Consider the following 21,060-nt stretch of genomic DNA (forward strand, 5'->3'; position numbering starts at 1 on the left):
TTGCCCTATTTACAAAAAATAAAAAAGTGATTATGCGATCCGCGAGACAAAAGACAGACGATAGATTCAGGAGTTGAATGGCTTCGTCTACGCGGCTGGTCCAGGGGTACGTGCCTCCAGGTTGCGTTGCCGAATAATAGGATGGATGAACCTAACCTTCTCACCCACTTTGGGCTTGATTGAACCTACGAAACTACCTGGCTATGCAACCTGGACACACCTATCCCCGTGCAGCTCTACGCTGTCCTCCAGTGACCATTAACATGGAGGATGTCCCCAGTTGACCAGCATCCATTCCGAGGAGTGATTGCTGCTTTATCATAGGGACTTTCAGCCTATTTATTCCGGAGCGAGAAGCACGCTTCCCGGGCTTACCCGCCCAAATATGAATTAATAGATCAAGATGCTGGAAAGACACATTTAATATTCTGGGAATTATCACATTTAACTATATACAAGCACTGCACAAACTTATAGCTTTGTTTTTACACATAGAACCAACAAATGGGTAACAAAAACATTGTACTTACATCTTCTGCTTCCGCCTCATCACACATGGGCCTTGCGACAAACACTTATCACTCCAACTATAAATGGGGGGATTTCTGTGAATTTGCACTAAAAATATAGCGGTATCTTAAGACATATGGGTATTGGCTTGCACATGAAGTTTCAGGGAGCTATATCACAAAGGATGGGCCGAATAATCATGGATGTCTTTGGATACAAAGCATCATGGTTTCCTGAAGGCTCATTGTCCTCACCATGTGGTTTTGAAAATTTCCGAATTTTCATGGATATTGGTTCCATGCACTTTAAGGCATTTTAAGTGCTGTAATTCGTTCATATTATACACTACAGGACTATTTCCAAGCACTTAGTAGATATTTCACATGTTGGAACACAATGGCCACCATTGCTCCTCTCTCCACTGGCCTACTCTGGCATCACCCCCTGAAACTCAAGGCCATTTCGGTCAACAACCTCCCCCTCGTGACGTAGGGACAGGCAGACCCTTGGGGGTCAAGGAAAGGAGGGTGAAAATTCTCCACACCCTGCAAAAATGCTACTTAGTTGAGCTTCTAGCTGTGTACTGTGAACGTGTGCTTTTACAGGTGGATGTGCTTTCGCCTTACATTTAGTGTTTTAGTGGGTTTTTTTTTCTTGTTTTTTGTACAAGAAGTAAACTTTTGATGGCATCATGCCATTTCGTAGTTGTGTGCCATATTGTAAAGGCAATTACGACAATGAGTCAACAGTGACAACTATTTTCGTTTCCAAACCATCCAGAAAGCGGAGAAAAATGGATTAGAGCTATACACAGGAAATATTTTTCACCAACAAAACCTTCCAAGGTAATTTCAAGTAGCTAGTATAAGATGCATGTTTTGTTTGAAATGGCGTTTTCAAGTTGCCTTCGTATACTCCTAAACAGCTAGCAATTCCTCTCCTTCGTTTAAAATTATTACCTGAGTAATTAACTAGACAAGAATCTATGTTCTATTCATTCTTATAGACAATACTACTTTTCTCTAGACGTAGTTCTCTTTATGATATTCCTCCACTTGCACATACTTTAAACTACATTATGCTTAACTTCAATAAACGGAAACTCCCTTGATATTTTTATCTCTTTGCTCTAATATTTAGTTGGGTAATAAATAAAGACAATCTAGAATAATTTTGTACTTTATAAAAATGCTACGTTGCTTTTCAGACTCTCTAGGTTAATCACGATGATGAGTACAAACAGTGAATTGATGAGATATATTTCATCTTCGCTTATGAAGACAAGGACAAGTCAAACGTTTCCGATTCCAAAAGAAACCGAGAACGAGACATTCATTTCAAACTTGTGGCGAAACCGAGAACGGCTCAACATTTTTGCAGTTCAATAAGAAACGGAGAACGAGACAAATAATTGCAATTCGAGACTAAACCGAGAGTGAAACATTCATTTCAAACTATCTCGATGCGAAACCGAGATAGACATTCGAGAACGAGACAAACATTTTCACCTTAATACAAAACCGAGAAAGACATTCATTTCAAACTATGAAAAAACTGAGAACGAGACAAACATTTTCAACTCGATATCAAACCGAGAAAAACGTTTCTTTCAAACTAGTAAAAAACCGAGGACGAGACAAACATATTCAACTCGATACGAAACCTACATTCAATTCAATGTATGACAAAACCGAGAACAAGATACATTTTCATCTCAATACGAAACCGAGAAAGAAATATATTTCAAATTATGAAAAACCGAGAACGAGACAAACATTTTCAACTCGTAACGAAACCGAGAAAGACGTTCATTTCAAACTATGAAAAACCGAGAACGAGACAAACATTTTCTACTCGATACGAAACCGAGAAAGATATTCATTTCACACTATGAAAACCGAGAACGAGAAACATTTTCATCTTGATACGAAACCGAAAGACATTCATTTCAAACTATGAAAAACCGAGAATGAGACAAACATTTTCAATTCGATACGAAACTGAGAAAGGCATTCATTTCAAACTATGAAAAACCGAGAACTAGACAAACATTTTCATCTCGATACGAAACCGAGAACAGCATTCATTTCACACTATGAAAAACCGAGAACGAGAAACATTTTCATCTCGATACGAAACCGAGAAAGGCATTCATTTCACACTATGAAAAACCGAGAACTACAAACATTTTCATCTCGATACGACTCCGAGAGAGACATTCATTTCACACTATGAAAAACCGAGAACGAGACAAACATTTTCATCTCGATACGAAACCGAGAAAGACATTCATTTCACACTATGAAAAACCGAGAACTAGACAAACATTTTCATCTCGATACGAAACCAAGAAAGGCATTCATTTCACACTATGAAAAACCGAGAACGAGAAACATCTTCATCTCGATACGAAACCGTGAAAGGCATTAATTTCACACTATGAAAAACCGAGAATGAGAAACATTTTCATCTCGATACGAAACCGAAAGACATTCATTTCAAACTATGAAAAAACCGAGAACGAGACAAAAATTTTCTATTCGATACGAAACCGAGAAAGGCATTCATTTCAAACTATGAAAAACCGAGAACGAGACAAAGATTTTCATCTCGATACGAAACCGAGAAAGGCATTCATTTCACACTATGAAAAACCGAGAAAGAGAAACATTTTCATCTCGATACAAAACCGTGAAAGGCATTCATTTCACACTATGAAAAACCAAGAACGAGACACATTTTCATCTCAATACGAAACCGAAAGACATTTATTTCAAACTATGAAAAACCCGAAAACGAGACAAACATTTTCAATTCGATACGAAACCGAGAAAGGCATTCATTTCAAACTATGAAAAACCGAGAACGATACAAACATTTCCAGCTTGATACGATACCAAGAAAGACATTCCTATCAAACTATGAAAAAAAGATAATTTAACACGCTTTTGATGTAATTGTATCTTACTTACATTGTGTAATTGTGCTTGATTTTTGTGAGGGGGCTGTTTAATTTAGGAGGGAGGAATCCTTGTGTTTAATTGCGTGAGATAATTCTGAAATTCTAACATTTTGCTCAGAGGCGATTTATTTTTTATTTAATCTGCTTAGTTTTGATGTAATTGTAGCTTACTTACATTATGTGTTTTTGCCAGTAAATTTGAGAATGAGCTCATGAAACTTATGTTCTTGGTGTTTTAATTTCCATCAGACGTTTTGAGGTAATGGCATTTCAGAATGATTTTATTTTTTTATTGTGATTTTAAAATTTTAAGTCGGTAGATGTAGATCTAAAATGACCTAATGGAATATAAAGTCAGCCAGGGCGGGTGAATCCATGTGACACATGAATGACTTGGTCAGTGAATAAGTTAGAGCCATGCATTGCAGCTAGGTTAAGAGAAGCTAGTAATTACACTGTGCACAATTTTCTTATCTTTAAAAACAAGATTTTTCTGCCTGTTTGCTGCCTTTCCAGGTTAAATGTGTCAACGACAATGAATGAATAAATGTACATGCCTTAACTTGTTTAAATTAATCGCTGACTGAAAATCTGTATATCCTCCTAAATTGTATCTATTAATATTTTTCTTTCGAATGCGTTTCAATGCTAAGATCAAAATGCAAAAATTGTGCGTACATAAATGTAAATCACTACATTTGGAAGAAAAAATTAGATGTTCGAACTTATCTAGTACAATGTATATATATTACTTTATATTTTGGTATATTAAAATAATTGGTATTCAGCAGATTTGTATATCCTTATTTACTATTCTTGTTTAACAACATTCTGCTGAACATTACGTAGTAATTCTTTCCCGCTGTAGAAGCAATATTCGGAAATGCTGAGAATCGAACAGCTCTGGCTACTGCTGGAAGGGTCGGATCGGCATGACGTCACGCGGCAAGGGAGTGGCCTTCTAGCTCTAGGGGGTGATGACTCTGGCCCAAAACTTGGAGCGATGTGAACTGTACCAAGTATCAACACGAAGTGAAATCAAGATGGCTTCCTCTCATGATAAGAGCTATCTCAGTCCTATTGTCTGGTAGCCACGCCCATGAGGCCATCTGATTGGTCCACAGCACCTTGGGTTACTTGCCTTTATCTAGTACCTAAAGAAATCCACTAGATGGCAGTCTAGTTGGGGCTAGTTCCACTGGCACTCACCAGATGGCTCTGGTGCTGTGAGACCGATTGTCTCTTGTCAAAAACATCGATTTTTTTATGTTTTTGTGGTTTATTTGTACTAATAATTGTGACTTGGAGTTATTTTCAGGGAAAGCAAGTCAATTTGTGCTTGCACAAATGTTATCCTGAAAATATCTGTATTAATAAAAAATTTGCATGAAAAGCAACATGTGGTCTCTGAATTCTGCTTATCCACAAAAGGTTGTCTTTTTGATAACCAATGAATTTTGGTCTGGGGCTTATTATTTACTTAATATTTTGATGTTTTATCATACTTTTACTAATTAGGCCTAATTTCTGTTAATCTTAACATATCTGGGAATGTCTATTCCTATTAATTTTACCTGGATTGAATTGGCCTTGTACTTTGGTTGGAGTGGAGTGCTGCCTGTATGTATTGGGGATGTATACCCAACCTTTGGTTGGTTATAATTACTCAACAATATGTTCACTGTTTGTCACTTGCAGCAAAAATTAATTGTGGATCAGAAAATGGCTTTTTTCCCACTTCTACATGTGACATGTTGTAGTTCCACAGATTGGCATGTGGTGGCAGCACTGCTGATTGTAGCCATATTGAATTGTGCACTCTAAAACAATATTCTCGCAAAAAGAACAAATTGCAGTCGTCAAAATTCAAGTCGCACGTGAAAGAAATGCTGTTAAGTGTCACAGAGAACGTGTGCAAGCTTGTGCAGTTCAATATACAATAATGGTTAAGTGTTTCAGCTTACTGATTTGCCAAGACCGCGAAAATTCCAACAAGCACCCAGCAACATTGAAGTGATATGACTACAAAGTCATTTTTTCTTTGTCACACAGTACCAAAGCGAGTTACCATGAACAGTTAGTATTACAGTAACTTTCTGGAGAATTACCTTTGTCCAACTATTCGTTGGAAACGTCCATTGCTTCTGGCGAGACATTCAATTGTGCTGCACTACAATTCAAGGTGCCATGTTGTAAATTCAGTGGGGCAACTGCTTGAGCAGAGGCGTTGGGGAGTGCTAAAGCAGCTCCCTTTAATCTCGACATGAGTTCTTGTGATTATGACTTGTTTCGGAAGCTACAGGATCCTCGACGAGGACGTCGCTTCAAGAACATTGATCACATAGTGCAAGCCTTAGGGTGGTCCTTCAGTGATAAGGGAAAAACGATTCCATTAACAGCATGAGGAAATTGCCAGAAATTTGGCAACATTTACTTTACTTGACCAGAGACTATTATTTGTCTGAAATATTCCCAATTTTTCTGACAGCATTCTCTCTTGACCATAGTTCAGTTCACAGTTTCTATTCAAACGTTCATTGGAACTTTTTTCATTAACATTACATATGCTAGGGATGGTACAGATTAAATGGTGCTTTATTGGTTACATTCACTAGTCTCTGTGTCAGAATGGCCATACCACAGATAAGTTATGTTGTCTGTGGTTTTGCCAAGTCCCAGGTTTGAACACTGGATAAGGCGTGGATGTGTCATTACTAGGGGGACAATATTAATGAGGGATGAAATATCAGGATTTCAGTACAAAAACCGAGCACATTTTGCATGATATTTCTTGTTAAAATAAGTAAATAAATCCCAATTTTTATTAAAAACTAAATTTAATGCTATACTGTTGTTATGAAGTTTATTCCTGTGCACTGCTATTGGTTTTTGTATCCCAAATTTTGCAGTAGGTATTAAGCAATATTCTGGGCTTTTTGCATAACTAATAGGGTAATTCAGACTGTGGAAAGGGTCATGTTGATAAATAAACCCTAAATTTCATGTTTGAATTTATTTCACATCATTTCATGACAACAGATGGTACGTAATGTACCTAGCATATTTCGAAAAGTGAATATTTAAGTGTAATCTCATGTTTCATTAGATGTATTGTTGAACAAACTTCACAAACAACATGTGAAGTTGAAGGCTTAACACTTATTTATTAGTGTGTTAAAATCATTGTAGAGTTGCCTGAAAATTTATTTTTAAAAAACTCGAAAAACCAGAAAAATCCTTTTAGAAAAATAAGTGGAAACTTTGTATGAAGTAAGTACAATGATTGACACGAACTATGGTGGATACACCAAAAACAAAATTGTACTGATGTCTCCTTAGCCCCTTAAGTGCGGAATTATCTGAGCAAGTCACTACTGGAAAATGTAGGTTTTTTTTTATCAGAATTCCATTGAACAAAATTAACTGAAATGAAACACCAGTATTTGCCTGCCTTCTTCTTTTATGTAGTATTTTTTTATAGAATTGGATTCATAGTGCATGACAAATGTAAATAATACAATAATATACAAATTCAATTATTCAGTAATACAATAATACATAGCATGCCAATCTTTCTGGTGTGGAACTCTTTGAAACAAGTGCAACTCAATGACTGTACCATGCAAACTTTATTTTTGAGCTATATTTTGGTTTTCTATTACACACAAATTATGCCAAACGAGAGCAGACAACTTTTCTTAGGTCTAACTTATATTTTCTTTCTTCTTCTTCTGCCGGCCCCCGTAGCAAGAGTGGTTAGCACATCATGCTACGATACCAGGGGTCCCAGGTTTGAATCCTGGCCTGCACATGAATGCTTGTGAATTGAATGTCCATTCATCAATTTCATCACTCATCCAGATCTTTGCAAATTAGCCAAAAGTGTCACATTAAAGGAAGTAACATAAAGCAAATCAATCAATCAATTTCTTCTTCTTCTTTTTCATCTTCTTCCTCTTCTGCTAACTGTTTTTACTACATTTTTACTACAGCTATTATCACACCTAACAAGATTTTTATGTTCTCAATGTCTGGGCGAATATATATGCTACCTGCAGTCGAATCTAGTTGAATCAAACACAAAGCGTATATATACACTTTCTGCACTGCAACAGCACACATGTTATCTACACTTAAAAGTGTTAATAAAAGCACATAACCAGACATCTTCTGGAGGTTTAGTCATAGAAAAAAGGAACTACATAACAAGAAAATTGCATATTGATTTGAAAAATTATTGGGAAAAATTTACCAATGTAGCAATTGGTAGATTGTTGATTAATCATTAATCATTCTATTTTTTTTTCAAAGTAAACTAAGTAGAGAAATACTCACCAGCGTGGTTCCAGGTGCAAACTCCACAACTTCTTCTGTAATTTGTTGATCGTTATAGAACGATACAACATTAGGTTCGGTGCTCCTAAACACACAAGAACTGTTCCGTAGAATTCCAGGTTCCAACAGATCTTCACCTTCTGCTAGCAGTCACCAGTTGAGTCATGGAAGAGAGAAAGATGTTATATAATTGTTTCCATGCATTAACAGCCTTAAGGATGATACAGACATACAAGAAAACTTGACCAAACAATTTGTGCTAAGAAACATACAAAGTTTTAAAGAAGGACGTACAAGCAGAATCAGAACTGTGTTCAGTCGTTCACAATGAGATTTCTAGATCCTGAAATATTAGCTTCCATGCATCATGTTTTGTGTGTTGCCTAACTGTATGGCAATGAGTGAACTTGCTATTTCGGCCATGAATTTAAGGGAGATTTCCAATTTTTGGTGTTTCATTTACGGGAGATTTAGTCATGACAAATATTGCACATTTTTAGCAGTGTGGCATCACTCCGGCAAATGTTTATGGAATTTTATATAATATACAGATCACAATAGAGAATAAAAATTTACAAATGGGCATGTTTCTTAATCGTAACACACAGATATATGTCCACTGTTGCTCCAGAACTAATCAACTACTGTGAGATTTGACATGACTTCCGCTCACCAAAGGTTAAACATGCAAGATCTTGCAGTCAACTTGAAGTTTTGTATTGCAACTTAAAATTTTGCAATTTTGGTTGTTAATGAAATAAATATATGGGAGAAATAGAATGTCAGTACATGAGTCGGGGGGATCCAAAAAAAATTACCTCTAACCCGAGAGATCCCAGGAAATACAGGAGAGCTAGAGAGTTTAGAGTTATGTAACATACATAACTCCATTCAGTGAAACTTGTATTTCAGGATGTAGATACCCTCATTTTTATTGCAAATGACTGTACGTAAAAAATTAAATTAGTACTTTACAAGTTCTTTTATTTCAGCATCAGATTTTTCTTTCTTTCTCTTTTTTTTTTGGCATGATTTGCAACTGTTAATTTCTAACACTTGTTTCTAAACCAAATCATGAGAATTTCTTATGGCCAGTTGCAATGTAGTAAGGTAACATTGCACTGTGCCATGCATGAAAGGGGAAGGGGGGAGATAGGGCCCTGCCCATTCTTGATCACTGCCATTTTTTGGAAGTGATGTGATCGACACCAAAATCAGGCTGCCTTTATCCCCCAGGATTGTCCCCACATCCTTTAGTTTTGTTTTTCAGTTCACTTTATGCACAGAAAGGCTAACTGAGACAACCTACAGTTTAAAGTGGGATTCGAACCACTATGTGCCTCCACTGGGTATTGAACCTTGCACCCCTTGATTATGAGGCAATGCTGTTACCAATACACCCCAGGTGCACACTGATTCCCATAGTCAGTCACTTTATGCAGGGACAAGGCTGGAAACATTTGACCTTAAATCACCCACGAGGAAATCAAACCTGAATCTACCGCATGTCAGTCAAACACCATACCGACTACACCACCATGGCTTGCAGTTACAATGTTCTTTTGCTTTTTTACTTTACATCTCTGCTTATGTAACTAAGTCGATTTTTTACATAGAATATTTGAATGTAAAATTACAGTGAATTCAATTTGCCTTGGACAATTAAGCAATACAGTGGAACCTCCATTATACATTTTGCAGAGATCTCTGGATAAAGAACTTATTATGCTGGAAAATGTATAAGCTGAGAAAATGTTACGATGTTTTGATTCATTGTGACCAGTCATAAATAAAGTGATTGATTGATTTGTTGTTTTAAGTCCACTTTATGCACAAATAGGCTAAAGTGGTATCCAAACCATTATGTGCCTCCACCGGGTATTAAACCCGGGACCCCTCAATTACGAGGCAATGATGTCACCACTACACCATCAGGGAGGCACATGTAAATATATTGATAAAAGGTAAGGCTAACCCCCTGTGCATTGTATAATGCTGAAAAGGCACATAGGGGTGTGGGTGTATAGACTAGAAATGGCAACAGAATCCGAATAACAAGATATCCAGATTTCAAATTATCTGATATCCGTTTCGGATGCAATGAATAATCCAAATATGCACATATCCAGACAATTTGGATATCCAGATAATCCAAATATCTGGATAGTATGGATATCCAGATAATCCAAATATCTGAATAGTATGGATATCCAGATAATCCAAATATCTGAATAGTATGGATATCCAGATAATCCAAATATCTGGATAATATGGATATTTGGATATTTCAAATTTGATGAAGGATTTGTAGAAAATCTGTATTCCAGATAATCTGAACATCCAGATAATTTGGATAATCTGAACATCAGATATCCAGATAATGTGAATATCTGGATATTTGATATCCAGATAGAAAATTATCCAATATCTGGATAAAATTTTATCCAGATTTGGCCATCCCTAGTAGAGACCCATACATTCCCAATCTGAGGCAATAATTGAGGTGATGTGAACAGCACCATGCTCTGGTCACTTTTATCCTTCAAGGGTTAGAAAATGGGTTAGCACCAGAGTCACTCTATACAGAGACACTGTCAGAAAAAATTCCATCTATGATCACCCACCCCCTGGATTTGAACCTGGGTCTCCTTCATGGCAGTCAAATGTTATACCTACTGGAACACTGTGGCTAAAGTGCTAGAATGTGAAACATGGGAATGTAAAATTGGGGTTCCACTGAACTTCAGATTGCAACTTACAACACAAACTTTACTCTTTGATTCAGCTTATTTTTACTTCTCTTTTCTGCCACTTTTGGATAATTGTGAAGATGAAGAGGAGTATTGCTATTGCTATGGATTGGATTGATTTGTTGTTTTAAGTCCACTTTATGCACAGTAAGGCTAATCGGGACTGGACCTACAGTTTAAAGTGGGATCCGAACCACTTGTGCCTCCACCGGGTATCGAACCCGGGACCCCTTGATTACAAGGCGACGACGCTACCACTGCGCCATCGGGGAGGCCCCTGCTATTGCTATGATGAAAGGATGAAAGGACACTTACAAAGAACACCCATGCATAGCCTGGAATTCGAACCCAAGACACTGGCATGATAGCATTCTGTACAGAGGTTGGCACAAACTTGACTGGATCTAACTTATTGTACATTTACTGATTTATCAAAATGTAATAGAAAATATTGAAATATGCCAAAACTAGAGCTTTTGTTACTCTTAATGAAGACATTTTATCCATATAATATTCATACTATGGGAATGAGAGACACTTTAATAGATAATACATGTATTTACGTTTTCCGCGAAGCTGTTTTAAGTAATTTTCTATTAATTTTGGTAGCCACTGCCACCATCCTCGTTGGAATTCATTGTGTCGTTGCTTGCCAAGGATGGTGGCAGTGTCTACCGAAATTAATAGAAAATTACTTAAAACAGCTTCGCGGAAAACGTGAATACATATACAGTAATATTGTTATGTAGCACTGAAAACAACTGAATGGTCAGAGGGAAAAGGCAGGTAAGTCAATGCTTCTCAAACTCCAGAAAAATGAACTTTTAATTGTGAAACAGTACTGAACATGTAAATGAAAAGGTACAAAAACATATGCTTTGATAACTTGGATTGTCAAATGTATAGTCCAGTACAGCATTCACATGGGACGATATGACACCACTACTTTGCTTATGACAGAAAAACCTGTTTTTCCCCCAGACCCTTCAATTACATTAATATTACATTTGGTTAACTCATTCCGAGTCAGTATGAGTACTCTGTGAAACTACAATGCTTTTATTGTATACTATTTCTGCACATGCCTATTCACAGTTTTCGTAATTTATACCTCAACACTCTAACTCAACCCAACCACTATCAGTTTTATGGGATTAAAAGTTGCAAGGCAAAACACATATTAAGAGTCTCAACTGATGCTGATGTCATGGACAATAACACACTTCACTTGCAACAATGCAAGGTAATCAACCAGTTGGAACATGATGCTCAACATAATCAATGAACACACTAAATTGCTGCAGGGAGAGGATTTCATTTAAGTGCCAAATATTTCAAACAGGCAACGCTAGATAGCATAAGAAATTGAGAGCTTCTTCGCTCAAGCGAATAACGCCCAAATGGGCAAAATTATTGCTTTACACTCGAAGCTCAGTAGCACACATGTAATCGTAATTTGTCTATGGTAGTGGGCCCTCAAATATGGATCATGAAGTGAAAGATGAAGTGAAATTGAAACTTAAGTGAACACAATTGTCATCTCCATGTTAAAATGTAGTTTAGTCTATCTTACCAATACAGTGATATATGAAAATGAAATACATGATTGTGGGCTGAAACTATCAAAGTGAATATTTTACATGTGGTCACATTAAAATGATATTCCATTATACAGGGTGTCATTTTAATGGCACCCATGGACCACGGAAACGTATAGAGGACATCAAAACAAACATTTCTCAGTAACATTTTTCTCGTTGGTGCGTCATTTCGGCACTACAGTCGTTCAAAAAAGTCCGTTTTGCTGCCTGAATGCTGGCAACCACACACAACATTTAATTGCATTTGTGACGTCATATCTCGTCCTGAAGCGATGCGTTCCAGGGTTGCCAGGAACACACATATTCTGTGAAAAATGACATACGTAGCTACAATCAGCCACATTATGTATCGTAAAAGAAAATGATAAAACATGTTCTTTAACTTAATAGGAAGTAAACAAATGATACGAAAAATGGTAGAAAGAAAATAGAATCCAAGTGAAAGTAGTCATATCGAATTTTGTCTCTGCTTACATGTCAAATATTTGGAAATTTAGTTACCAAGTTGGCATCTACAATTTAGTCTATCCACTTCGTCCTTCTGATACTAGTTGTCTGTGACACACTGAACAGATGACAAAATAGAAATGAAAGAACTCAAAATTCCAAAGGTAAGCAACACATAATTAGTATATTCAGGGCATTATGAGCCAAGTGACAAAAATGGTTGAAAATACAAGGATATAAGTAGTAGTAAAACAAACTTTCCTCCGACAGTTTTTATCTACACATGTAATAGTTTGAAACTGTGAGCAGGGCAGTATATTCGCTACTGATTCATAATTAAATTGTTACTGTGGTTGTACGTGTTTTAGCCGTAATGTAACAATGTGAACCTCGGATACTTCCGTTATCAGCACAAAAGTACCACAAGGCATCTGGACACAAACCTGTAGATATCAACCTTGCAACGAGATTTGTAAATATTTGACATGTAGCTTGGCGTAAACAGCTACAAGTCCAATAAAATGTATTGTTGTTGTTGATATTTGACATGTAGGCTAAGACAAAATCCGATATTGACACTTCATTTTGAATACGTTGTTACCATTTCTCATACTGTTGGTTCACTTCCCCCTTCCCCTGAGATGACTTCTGATCTTCTGGCTGGTTGGCTATGATGTTCGGTCTAATGGACGCGTTTCTCGCTTCGTTTTACACCTAATCATGTGGTTGGTAGTTTGTCAATTTTCACAAAATTTGTGTGTTCCTTGCAACCCTGCCGTGTGCTGTTTCGCAGCAGGAAATGACATCAGAGATACGATGAAATGTTGTGTTGGGTTGCCAGCATCCAGGCGGCAAAAGGGTCTTTTTTGAACGCCTGTAGCGTCGAATCGATGCACCAACGAGAAAAATGTTACTGAGAAAAGTTGTTTGTTTTCATGCCCTCTATACGAATCTGTGGTCCATGGGCGCCATTAAAATGACACCCTGTATATAACTTTAAGCATAGCATGCTCAAAGGTGGGAGACTTCAAGGAGTACTAGTGAACGAAAGTGGTCCCATGCAGTGCTGTAGTACACACTATGTAAGAAAGTATTCACTTACCACAGTTAAGGGACCGACCCACCCAGCTTCCATCTTCGCATATGATCCTCCATGTTGCTTTTTCTCCCATGATGCTTGCTATGCAGTTAAATGTAACTTCTGTTCCATCAGGGAAGCTAGGATAAAATTAGTGATGGTAAAAATTAGAAAGATTTAATACCTATCCATACTTCCAAATATAAGAATTTTATGCTGAATATATATATTGTATAAACATTTGACACAACACAACATCCATGTATGTACATTCTGATGCAGGAAAAGTTAACAGAGAGACATGAACTAAGGAATAGGCAACTAAGTCAATGAATTGCATGTTGACATTATATTATATCAACAACATGAAAATATTTTTACATAGAATAATAATTTTAATAGTCACTGGACAATTATTTTGTAATTTTTGTAATTTTTCACCTATTGACATATGTCACTTAAGTTTTCCATTGGCCAGTCCAGGTTATTTCGTAACACATATCAGTCATTTTAGAATGTACTTCTTTGATCATATTTCATTGTAATTGACTTCCAAATTAGAAATTGTCTTTTATGACAGAAAAGATAAATAAAATTACATCCTTTATACATTTACTTACTAATTTAACACTAACATTTCCTTAATTCATCACTCAAACATTTTAAATGCATGTACTGAGATTATTTGGGACCTTATATGTAGTATAAACATTCACAATACAACACAGTATTTTATAATTATTGACCATTAACGTATGTATGTGTGTATTTTTGATTGTTATCTCGAAATCAATTTCCAGTGAGGGTGAAATAAAACAAGGGGAAAAGTTGGTATATACTGTACATTTATTTTTTACATATCTACACTACTTCTCAACGTAATCATCAGTTGAATTCAGGCACTTGTCATATTGATGCACAAACTTTCACATACTTTCTTCATTTAAGTACGTCCCAAGTAACCAAAAGTGTTTGGCCAAATGCAAGAACATACAGTTGGGCAATGGTAATTTTGGCTATGGTTCCAATGTTGGCCCAACATGTGGTTTTTACTTTGGGCCAACATACTGAAAATTCAAGTATAGATAGGTTTGTGTTATGATATACATAATTGGTGCCTAATATAAACTTATTGCAATTTCTTTCTGTAAAAAATAAATAAATAAGTGGCACTTTCTCATTAATATGGTATCATTGTTTTCAAGGTACCTTCAAGTGATAGCACAAAACACTTTCTAGTGTTTACTGCACATAACATTGTTTATTTTAATTATGTAGATAATGGAACCACTTTCACAAGAATACCTGTAAGAATGTTCTTGTTCTCCTACAGCTAAACAAACAAACCATAAGCAATTTCCAGCACAGAGATATTTTCATCTATGGCAGCTGACAAACGACTGGTGGGTGACTACAAGCTAAGAATAGCTTCTACTTTCATTAACAAGATATTATATTTTCAGTATGTGCTTTGACTGAAATGTTTGGACAGAAACACTATCACACATCATTTATTTTACACACTAGCATTTACAGCACACTCTTCAAAGTTGTCTTAACAGGAGAAAGTAGTTTTAAAACTGATTTTGACTCACTTTTTCATGGTTGGGTAAGTGTTGGCCCAACGTAAGACCAACCAATTTGCCAACCAATGTAGAACCAACCTTTCCCACGTAAAACCTGTGGTTAGCCCAAGGTTTGTGGTTACTTAGGGTGGGATTCATCCACCTTTGAATGACGCTCACCAGCTTCTCATTGTCCTTGAAATGCTGTGCTCTTAGAACACTTTCATCTTTGGTAACAAAATGAAAATGACTCAGTGCAAGATCTGGACTGTAGGAAGGCTGATGAAACAAAACAATGGTGCTGTTCAATCAAATTGTTGATTCTTACCACTAAAGACTTCCTCGTTTAATAACCTTATAACATTCATGTCAGTTCACACATTTAGAAATTTGCAACACCATTTTCCCACACACCCTTCACTTGTGAAGTTTTGTCTGTAGCAGACACATTCCCCTATGAATACCACCCTATGCTTCCAGTTGCAAATACTGAAGAGGGCATCGATGTGTCTCAATTTGCTTGATGATTATGTTGGGAAGTAGAATAGATATGTAAGTAACAAATGCATGTGTTCACTTTTCCCTTTTGTTTTGTTTTATCAGCTCACTGGAGGCTGATTTCTGGATAACCCTCATATATTGATTCAAGGTAGGATACTATCTCGCATGGTGTGATGAGATAAACATAATCTTACAAATATAAATGAAATACTAAATCTTTATATGTTGTTTCTATGTACTGTGTGCAGTTGTATTTTATCACATACACAGGTAGGGTGTTACTAATTAAATTGTATGTATGTAATATTATTCCAAGAAACAAAAATCTTGAATTTATATAAGTTTGCGTGATATACATCTAATAAAAGGACCTTAACAAACTAACACTTAGAAGGTATTGAAACAGGAAGTTAATACTCACAAGGAAGGGGGTCCCCTTGAGCCCACAAGAAATAAAAAGATTTTTATCTAATTTATTTAGTAATGGTATTAGTATGTATTATCTGTAACACATATATGTGTGTGTGTCATGATAAGTAGGAACCAATAATTATATCAGATATAAAAGTAAATTTAATTTAATTTTCAAGTATAGAAAGCCTCAACAAGCCCTTCCCCCACTTTCCCCTATCTTTAGTTAGTTCGAAGTGTGATGGCGCAGTGGTAGCATCGTCACCTTGTAATCAAGGGGTCCCAGGTTCGATACAGGTTTTTAGAACACAGTGGTTCGGATCCCACTTTTAAACTGTAGGCCCAGTTCCAATGAACTTATCTGTGCATAAAGTAGACTTACTTACAAACTCAAACCCTATGATTAGTTGTGAATTAAGTTTGTTTATCACATATTTATTTTGTTAGATTAGCTTTAACAATGGGAATTGAGGAGTGATGATAAAGGAATAATGAAGTGGGTATTCCTGAGATTTTAACCCATGACTTGCACACAGCTCAGTGACATGCTATAAATGGTGGTATGGTTATAGAATTTTCTCTCCTTACCAGTGACTGTGCCAGAAAAAAAGTGAGGTGAGAGAGGGGTAAGAATATTTTTGAGGGGGCTCACGAAATACAGGATGGCGCAAAAAAGAATGCATGTTTTTGGAATAAGTGTAGCGTCGTTGATTTTCAAGATACAAACGTTTTATTAACACCAAAACCATTGTTAAGAAATGCAGTTTGTATAGGTATACAGTGATGATTTAAGTATGGAAAATAATGTTGGAAGATGACGTCATTGTCATCTGATAATCTGCTAATACTTTTGTCTGTGGAGAGGGCATCATTCTTGCCCCCCCCCCACTAGTGTTGTTCACAGCACTTTGATACAAAATGGATTTATGCCGTTTCTTTAGCTTGGTGCTATTGCATTGCACTATCTCAAGTTGCCAGAGTGAAACAAATTAAATACTACACATTGCTGCTTACACTACATTGGAAGCAATGGTGGGATGTGTCTTCTTATAACTGACAAAGTTGTTGCAATGCTATACTGGGCTGACTTATTGCAACATGTATATCCCGGCAGACAGCAAGTTTCTGCAACTGTCGCTAAACAAGTTTAACAGAGAGGGGGGAGAGGACAAATGCAACATCATTGCCTTCTGGATCCCTCTCACCGCTTGCTTTCAGCATCCTCACGCTAATCCTAAAATTGGCATAACATATTCCTGGTCTGTTCCAAGGTGGAATTAATTATAATTGTACTTCAATTCCCTCCAAAAATTACTCCTGAAAGTGCTAGGAGGTGAAAAACAGTACCCTCCAGCTTCTGCAACAATGGAAAAGTTATCTTGGGTTAACGTGTTCACTCCATGAATGCACCTTATTGTTAACCCAGGAGAGTCTTTCCATACGTCGTAAGATTGGTTACTATGACTGTTTTAGAAACAAACTGATACAAATACTGATGTATCAGGACATGTCCTTATCAAAGATACCACAGGGCACTGAATTTAATTCAATATCCAATACCAAGAAATACCATTCCTAAATCCAAATATCTTGTGAGCTCATTTCAGTGATAAAATTGTGTGACAAAATTGTCTTTCTTTGAAAATGTCAGTCACTGATTCACAGTTTACTGAAGCTTTTTACCAAAAGTATAACCTATTTCATCATACTTGTGATTGAGCATATTCAATGGTTGACTAACAACCTTGCCACCAGTGGTCCCAGGTTCAAATCCTGGCATGGACATGGGCGATTCTTTGTGTGTATGTGTGTCCTTTAATCAGTATCATCCAATTATCATTCATTCTCATTGTTGCGATTAGCCTAAAGAGGAAAATTATGTACAGTACAAGTGAGGTGGCGAACATTACATGCAGACCTTGAAATATCCATTCTTCTTCTTTTGTGTCCATCAATGGTTGTTTTTACATTTGAAAATAAACTGTGTAGTTAGAAATTTTACACAAAAGCAGGCTGCATGAATTATACCTTTAGATTTATTAGACCTATTAAAATGGTGATATTGTGCACTCAATATAATATTGATTGGTAAAATTTTCAGCAAAAATATTATATTAACCCTTTCACTGCTGAAGATATATTCCTGTGACAATGCTCCGTGCTGAATAAATTTTGCAATTATTAATTGAGTTTAATTTAATATAAGTCTTACCTTAGATGATGTGTGAAGATCAAGCAATATCTCGATGGCTTGAAAATGACCTTTTCTTACGTAAAATCAATTAAAACACATTAAATGAGTACGTTTATGGAGGTATCCATTAAGTTGCCACATTTGTACATCAGCATCATCTGAATCATCACTGTTGCTGACCTCTGTGGCAGAGTGGCTAGCACAGTGCACTACGATGCCAGAGGTCCCAGGTTCAAATCCTGGCCTGGCATGGGTGTTCTTTGTGAATGTCCCTTCATCTTCATCAAGTTCATCATATCATCACTCATCCTCATCTTTGTGATTAGCCAGAAGTGGCAGAAAAGAAGTGAAGTAAAATAAATCAAATCAATCACTTAATCGATCTTCACTGTTGGAACTAAATAATTGATCAAAATCATTTATAGTTAGTAATTCTTCCATTTCTGCTTCCACAAGGTAGCACAAATAGTGAAACATACTCCTAGATGCCATCTTTGACATTCCTGGGATTCCTGTAGGCACATGGTTAGCAAAGTGCAATTAACATTGAAAACTTGCACCACTTCAGATTTTTTTGATTTTTTTTTTTATGAAGGGTAGAATTATTCCTTTCAGTTCTTAAGAGATGGCTCTATGTGCCCATAAAATTGGAGTATTCTAAGTTAATATATATTATCAATACATGGGTTCAACATGATGGACAGGCATTTCACAGAATGTATTATTATGTTTTCAACAGTAAAAGAGTAGAAACTAGAGAATATTACTGCATGTACTAATTAATTCAATCACCTATATTCATAATTTTGATGCAATATCTTCATAATTATAAAGCATTTCTAATTTAAGACATTGAGAAAGCACATACCTTCGCTCACCATCTTTCACTGGCTCTCCATCCTTGTATATGAGTGAACCTTGGACCCTTGCTGGTGGTCCACATGCTCGACGGAATCCTGCGGGGAAGATGATTGCCCCAATGTCCCCTTCATTTGTGATGTCACTTCCTCCTTTGAATTCTGTGTCTGCTTCATTACTGCCATCTAGTAAAGTGGATAAGAATGAAACAGATGGAAATAGATCACACAACGTTTGTTATTTACAGTACCAAACAGTAAATAATTCAAAGAAAAGGAAAAATTTAAACATGACGTAAAAGAAAAAATACAAGTTTTCATGCTTTAATCATAAATGGAAATCCAGTTTTGTTCCTGGATTTTACATTTTCCTTCATTATATATTCATTCTTCATAAACCTAATGGAGCAGAATGTTCTAAAATTGTTATGGATTTTACATTTCCTCGCATTTTAAGTTTGTCAACTTGGACCTCTGTGGAGTGTAAAATGGAGATTCCACTGTGATAATATAGTTTTCATTTAAAACAAAATTATGAAAGATAATAGTTGATATTCCTACATAGATTCTGAGGTGTTTCAAATGCACTATAGTACCTGTTGTGTATTTGGAACACACGCAGATCGCACTCAAGGTGTCGAATAGATTATAAATGATATGCACGCATAATTCAACAATATTTAATTGATCACAAAATTCCATTCAACAAACTATAATGAACTCCATTTATACAAGACAAAACACAATCTGTTTTTACCTACATCTTGACACTTCAAAGGTCTTATAAACCATACAGACTATTTACGCAATAAGCGTCACACATACGACATTCCCCCGCGTCGATGAAATTTTGCATTAGCAAAATTTTGGTTTTATGTCTTTACTTCTTTTAACCATAATCACTCAAATCCAATCTGTCAGGTGGTTTTCTTTGCCTCTGACTTCTCCTTACTCTTGACTCTGCTGCTTCACGTCTATCTAAATTTATGTTACCTCTTGCAGCTTCTTCCACCACTTCATGATTGTCTCCTCTCTCGTAATCCTTAAACGTATCATTCGCATCTAAATATCTTCCTTCGTGGACTTCTGAAGATGCGTCATTATTCTTATCGCCTGTTTCATCACTATCATGATGATTTCCTATATCATTTTCTCTCACATTTCTCCATTTTATCTGGTTCCCATGCACTAACTTAACATCTTTACCAACTTTAATATACCAAGTATATGTCCCTGCTCTCCGGACAACTTCACCTTGAACATAGGATGCACCACTGGAATCTCGGTTGGCAAGTTTCACCCAAACTTTGACACCTCCACTGGTATCCTCGCGTTTGCTTTTATCAGGAATATCCTGCAACCGACCTATATCATCTTTTGGTCTCGGCTCAAATGCATACATCATTTCAGCAGGAGATTTCAAATTAACAGTGTTTGGAGCCATTCGGATACTATGTAGCATATCCAGCAAAGCATTATTTAAATCAAAATGCTTGTCATCTCTTCTAGTTTCGTACAATTTACATCTCAGAGCACTTTTTATAATTTGTACGTGTCTCTCAGCTTGTCCATTACTAGCCGGATGATAAGCTGGTGAATGCATCAAAGCAATCCCTTGATCTTCACAATATTTCTTGAATTCTGCAGATTGGAAGGGAGGACCATTATCCGTAACTAAGGTGTATGGCTGATTATACATTGAACTTAGTCTCGACATAAATCCTTTTACATCCCTGAATGATGTAGAAGATACAACTTCACATACTGGCCATTTAGTAAATGCGTCAACTACGAGAAGCAACACTTTTCCTTGAAAATAGAAGAAATCCATGTGTGCTCTCTCCCACGG

At 36.4% G+C, this 21,060-nt stretch overlaps 1 protein-coding gene across 8 annotated transcripts in view; it reads right to left on the reverse strand.

The window, feature by feature from the left end:
- The window catches only part of Hasp (Hig-anchoring scaffold protein), a 313,203-nt gene that overhangs the window by 19,892 nt on the left and 272,251 nt on the right, over positions 1-21,060 (reverse strand). For 5 of the 8 annotated variants that reach the window (XM_083113343.1, XM_083113347.1, XM_083113346.1 and 2 more), the window contains 4 exons: positions 19,223-19,397; positions 16,171-16,185; positions 13,708-13,823; positions 7,808-7,950 (listed from right to left, as the gene is read on the reverse strand). In XM_083113343.1, coding sequence (XP_082969469.1) covers positions 7,808-7,950; positions 13,708-13,823; positions 16,171-16,185; positions 19,223-19,397 — 449 coding nt within the window. The remainder of the gene's footprint in view (positions 1-7,807; positions 7,951-13,707; positions 13,824-16,170; positions 16,186-19,222; positions 19,398-21,060) is intronic. The other 3 variants (XM_083113341.1, XM_083113345.1, XM_083113344.1) reach the window with 3 other exon arrangements.

The sequence above is a fragment of the Lepisma saccharinum genome, chromosome 27 (genome assembly GCF_977018435.1).
Source record: "Lepisma saccharinum chromosome 27, izLepSacc3.1, whole genome shotgun sequence".
In the NCBI taxonomy this organism is placed as follows: domain Eukaryota; kingdom Metazoa; phylum Arthropoda; class Insecta; order Zygentoma; family Lepismatidae; genus Lepisma; species Lepisma saccharinum.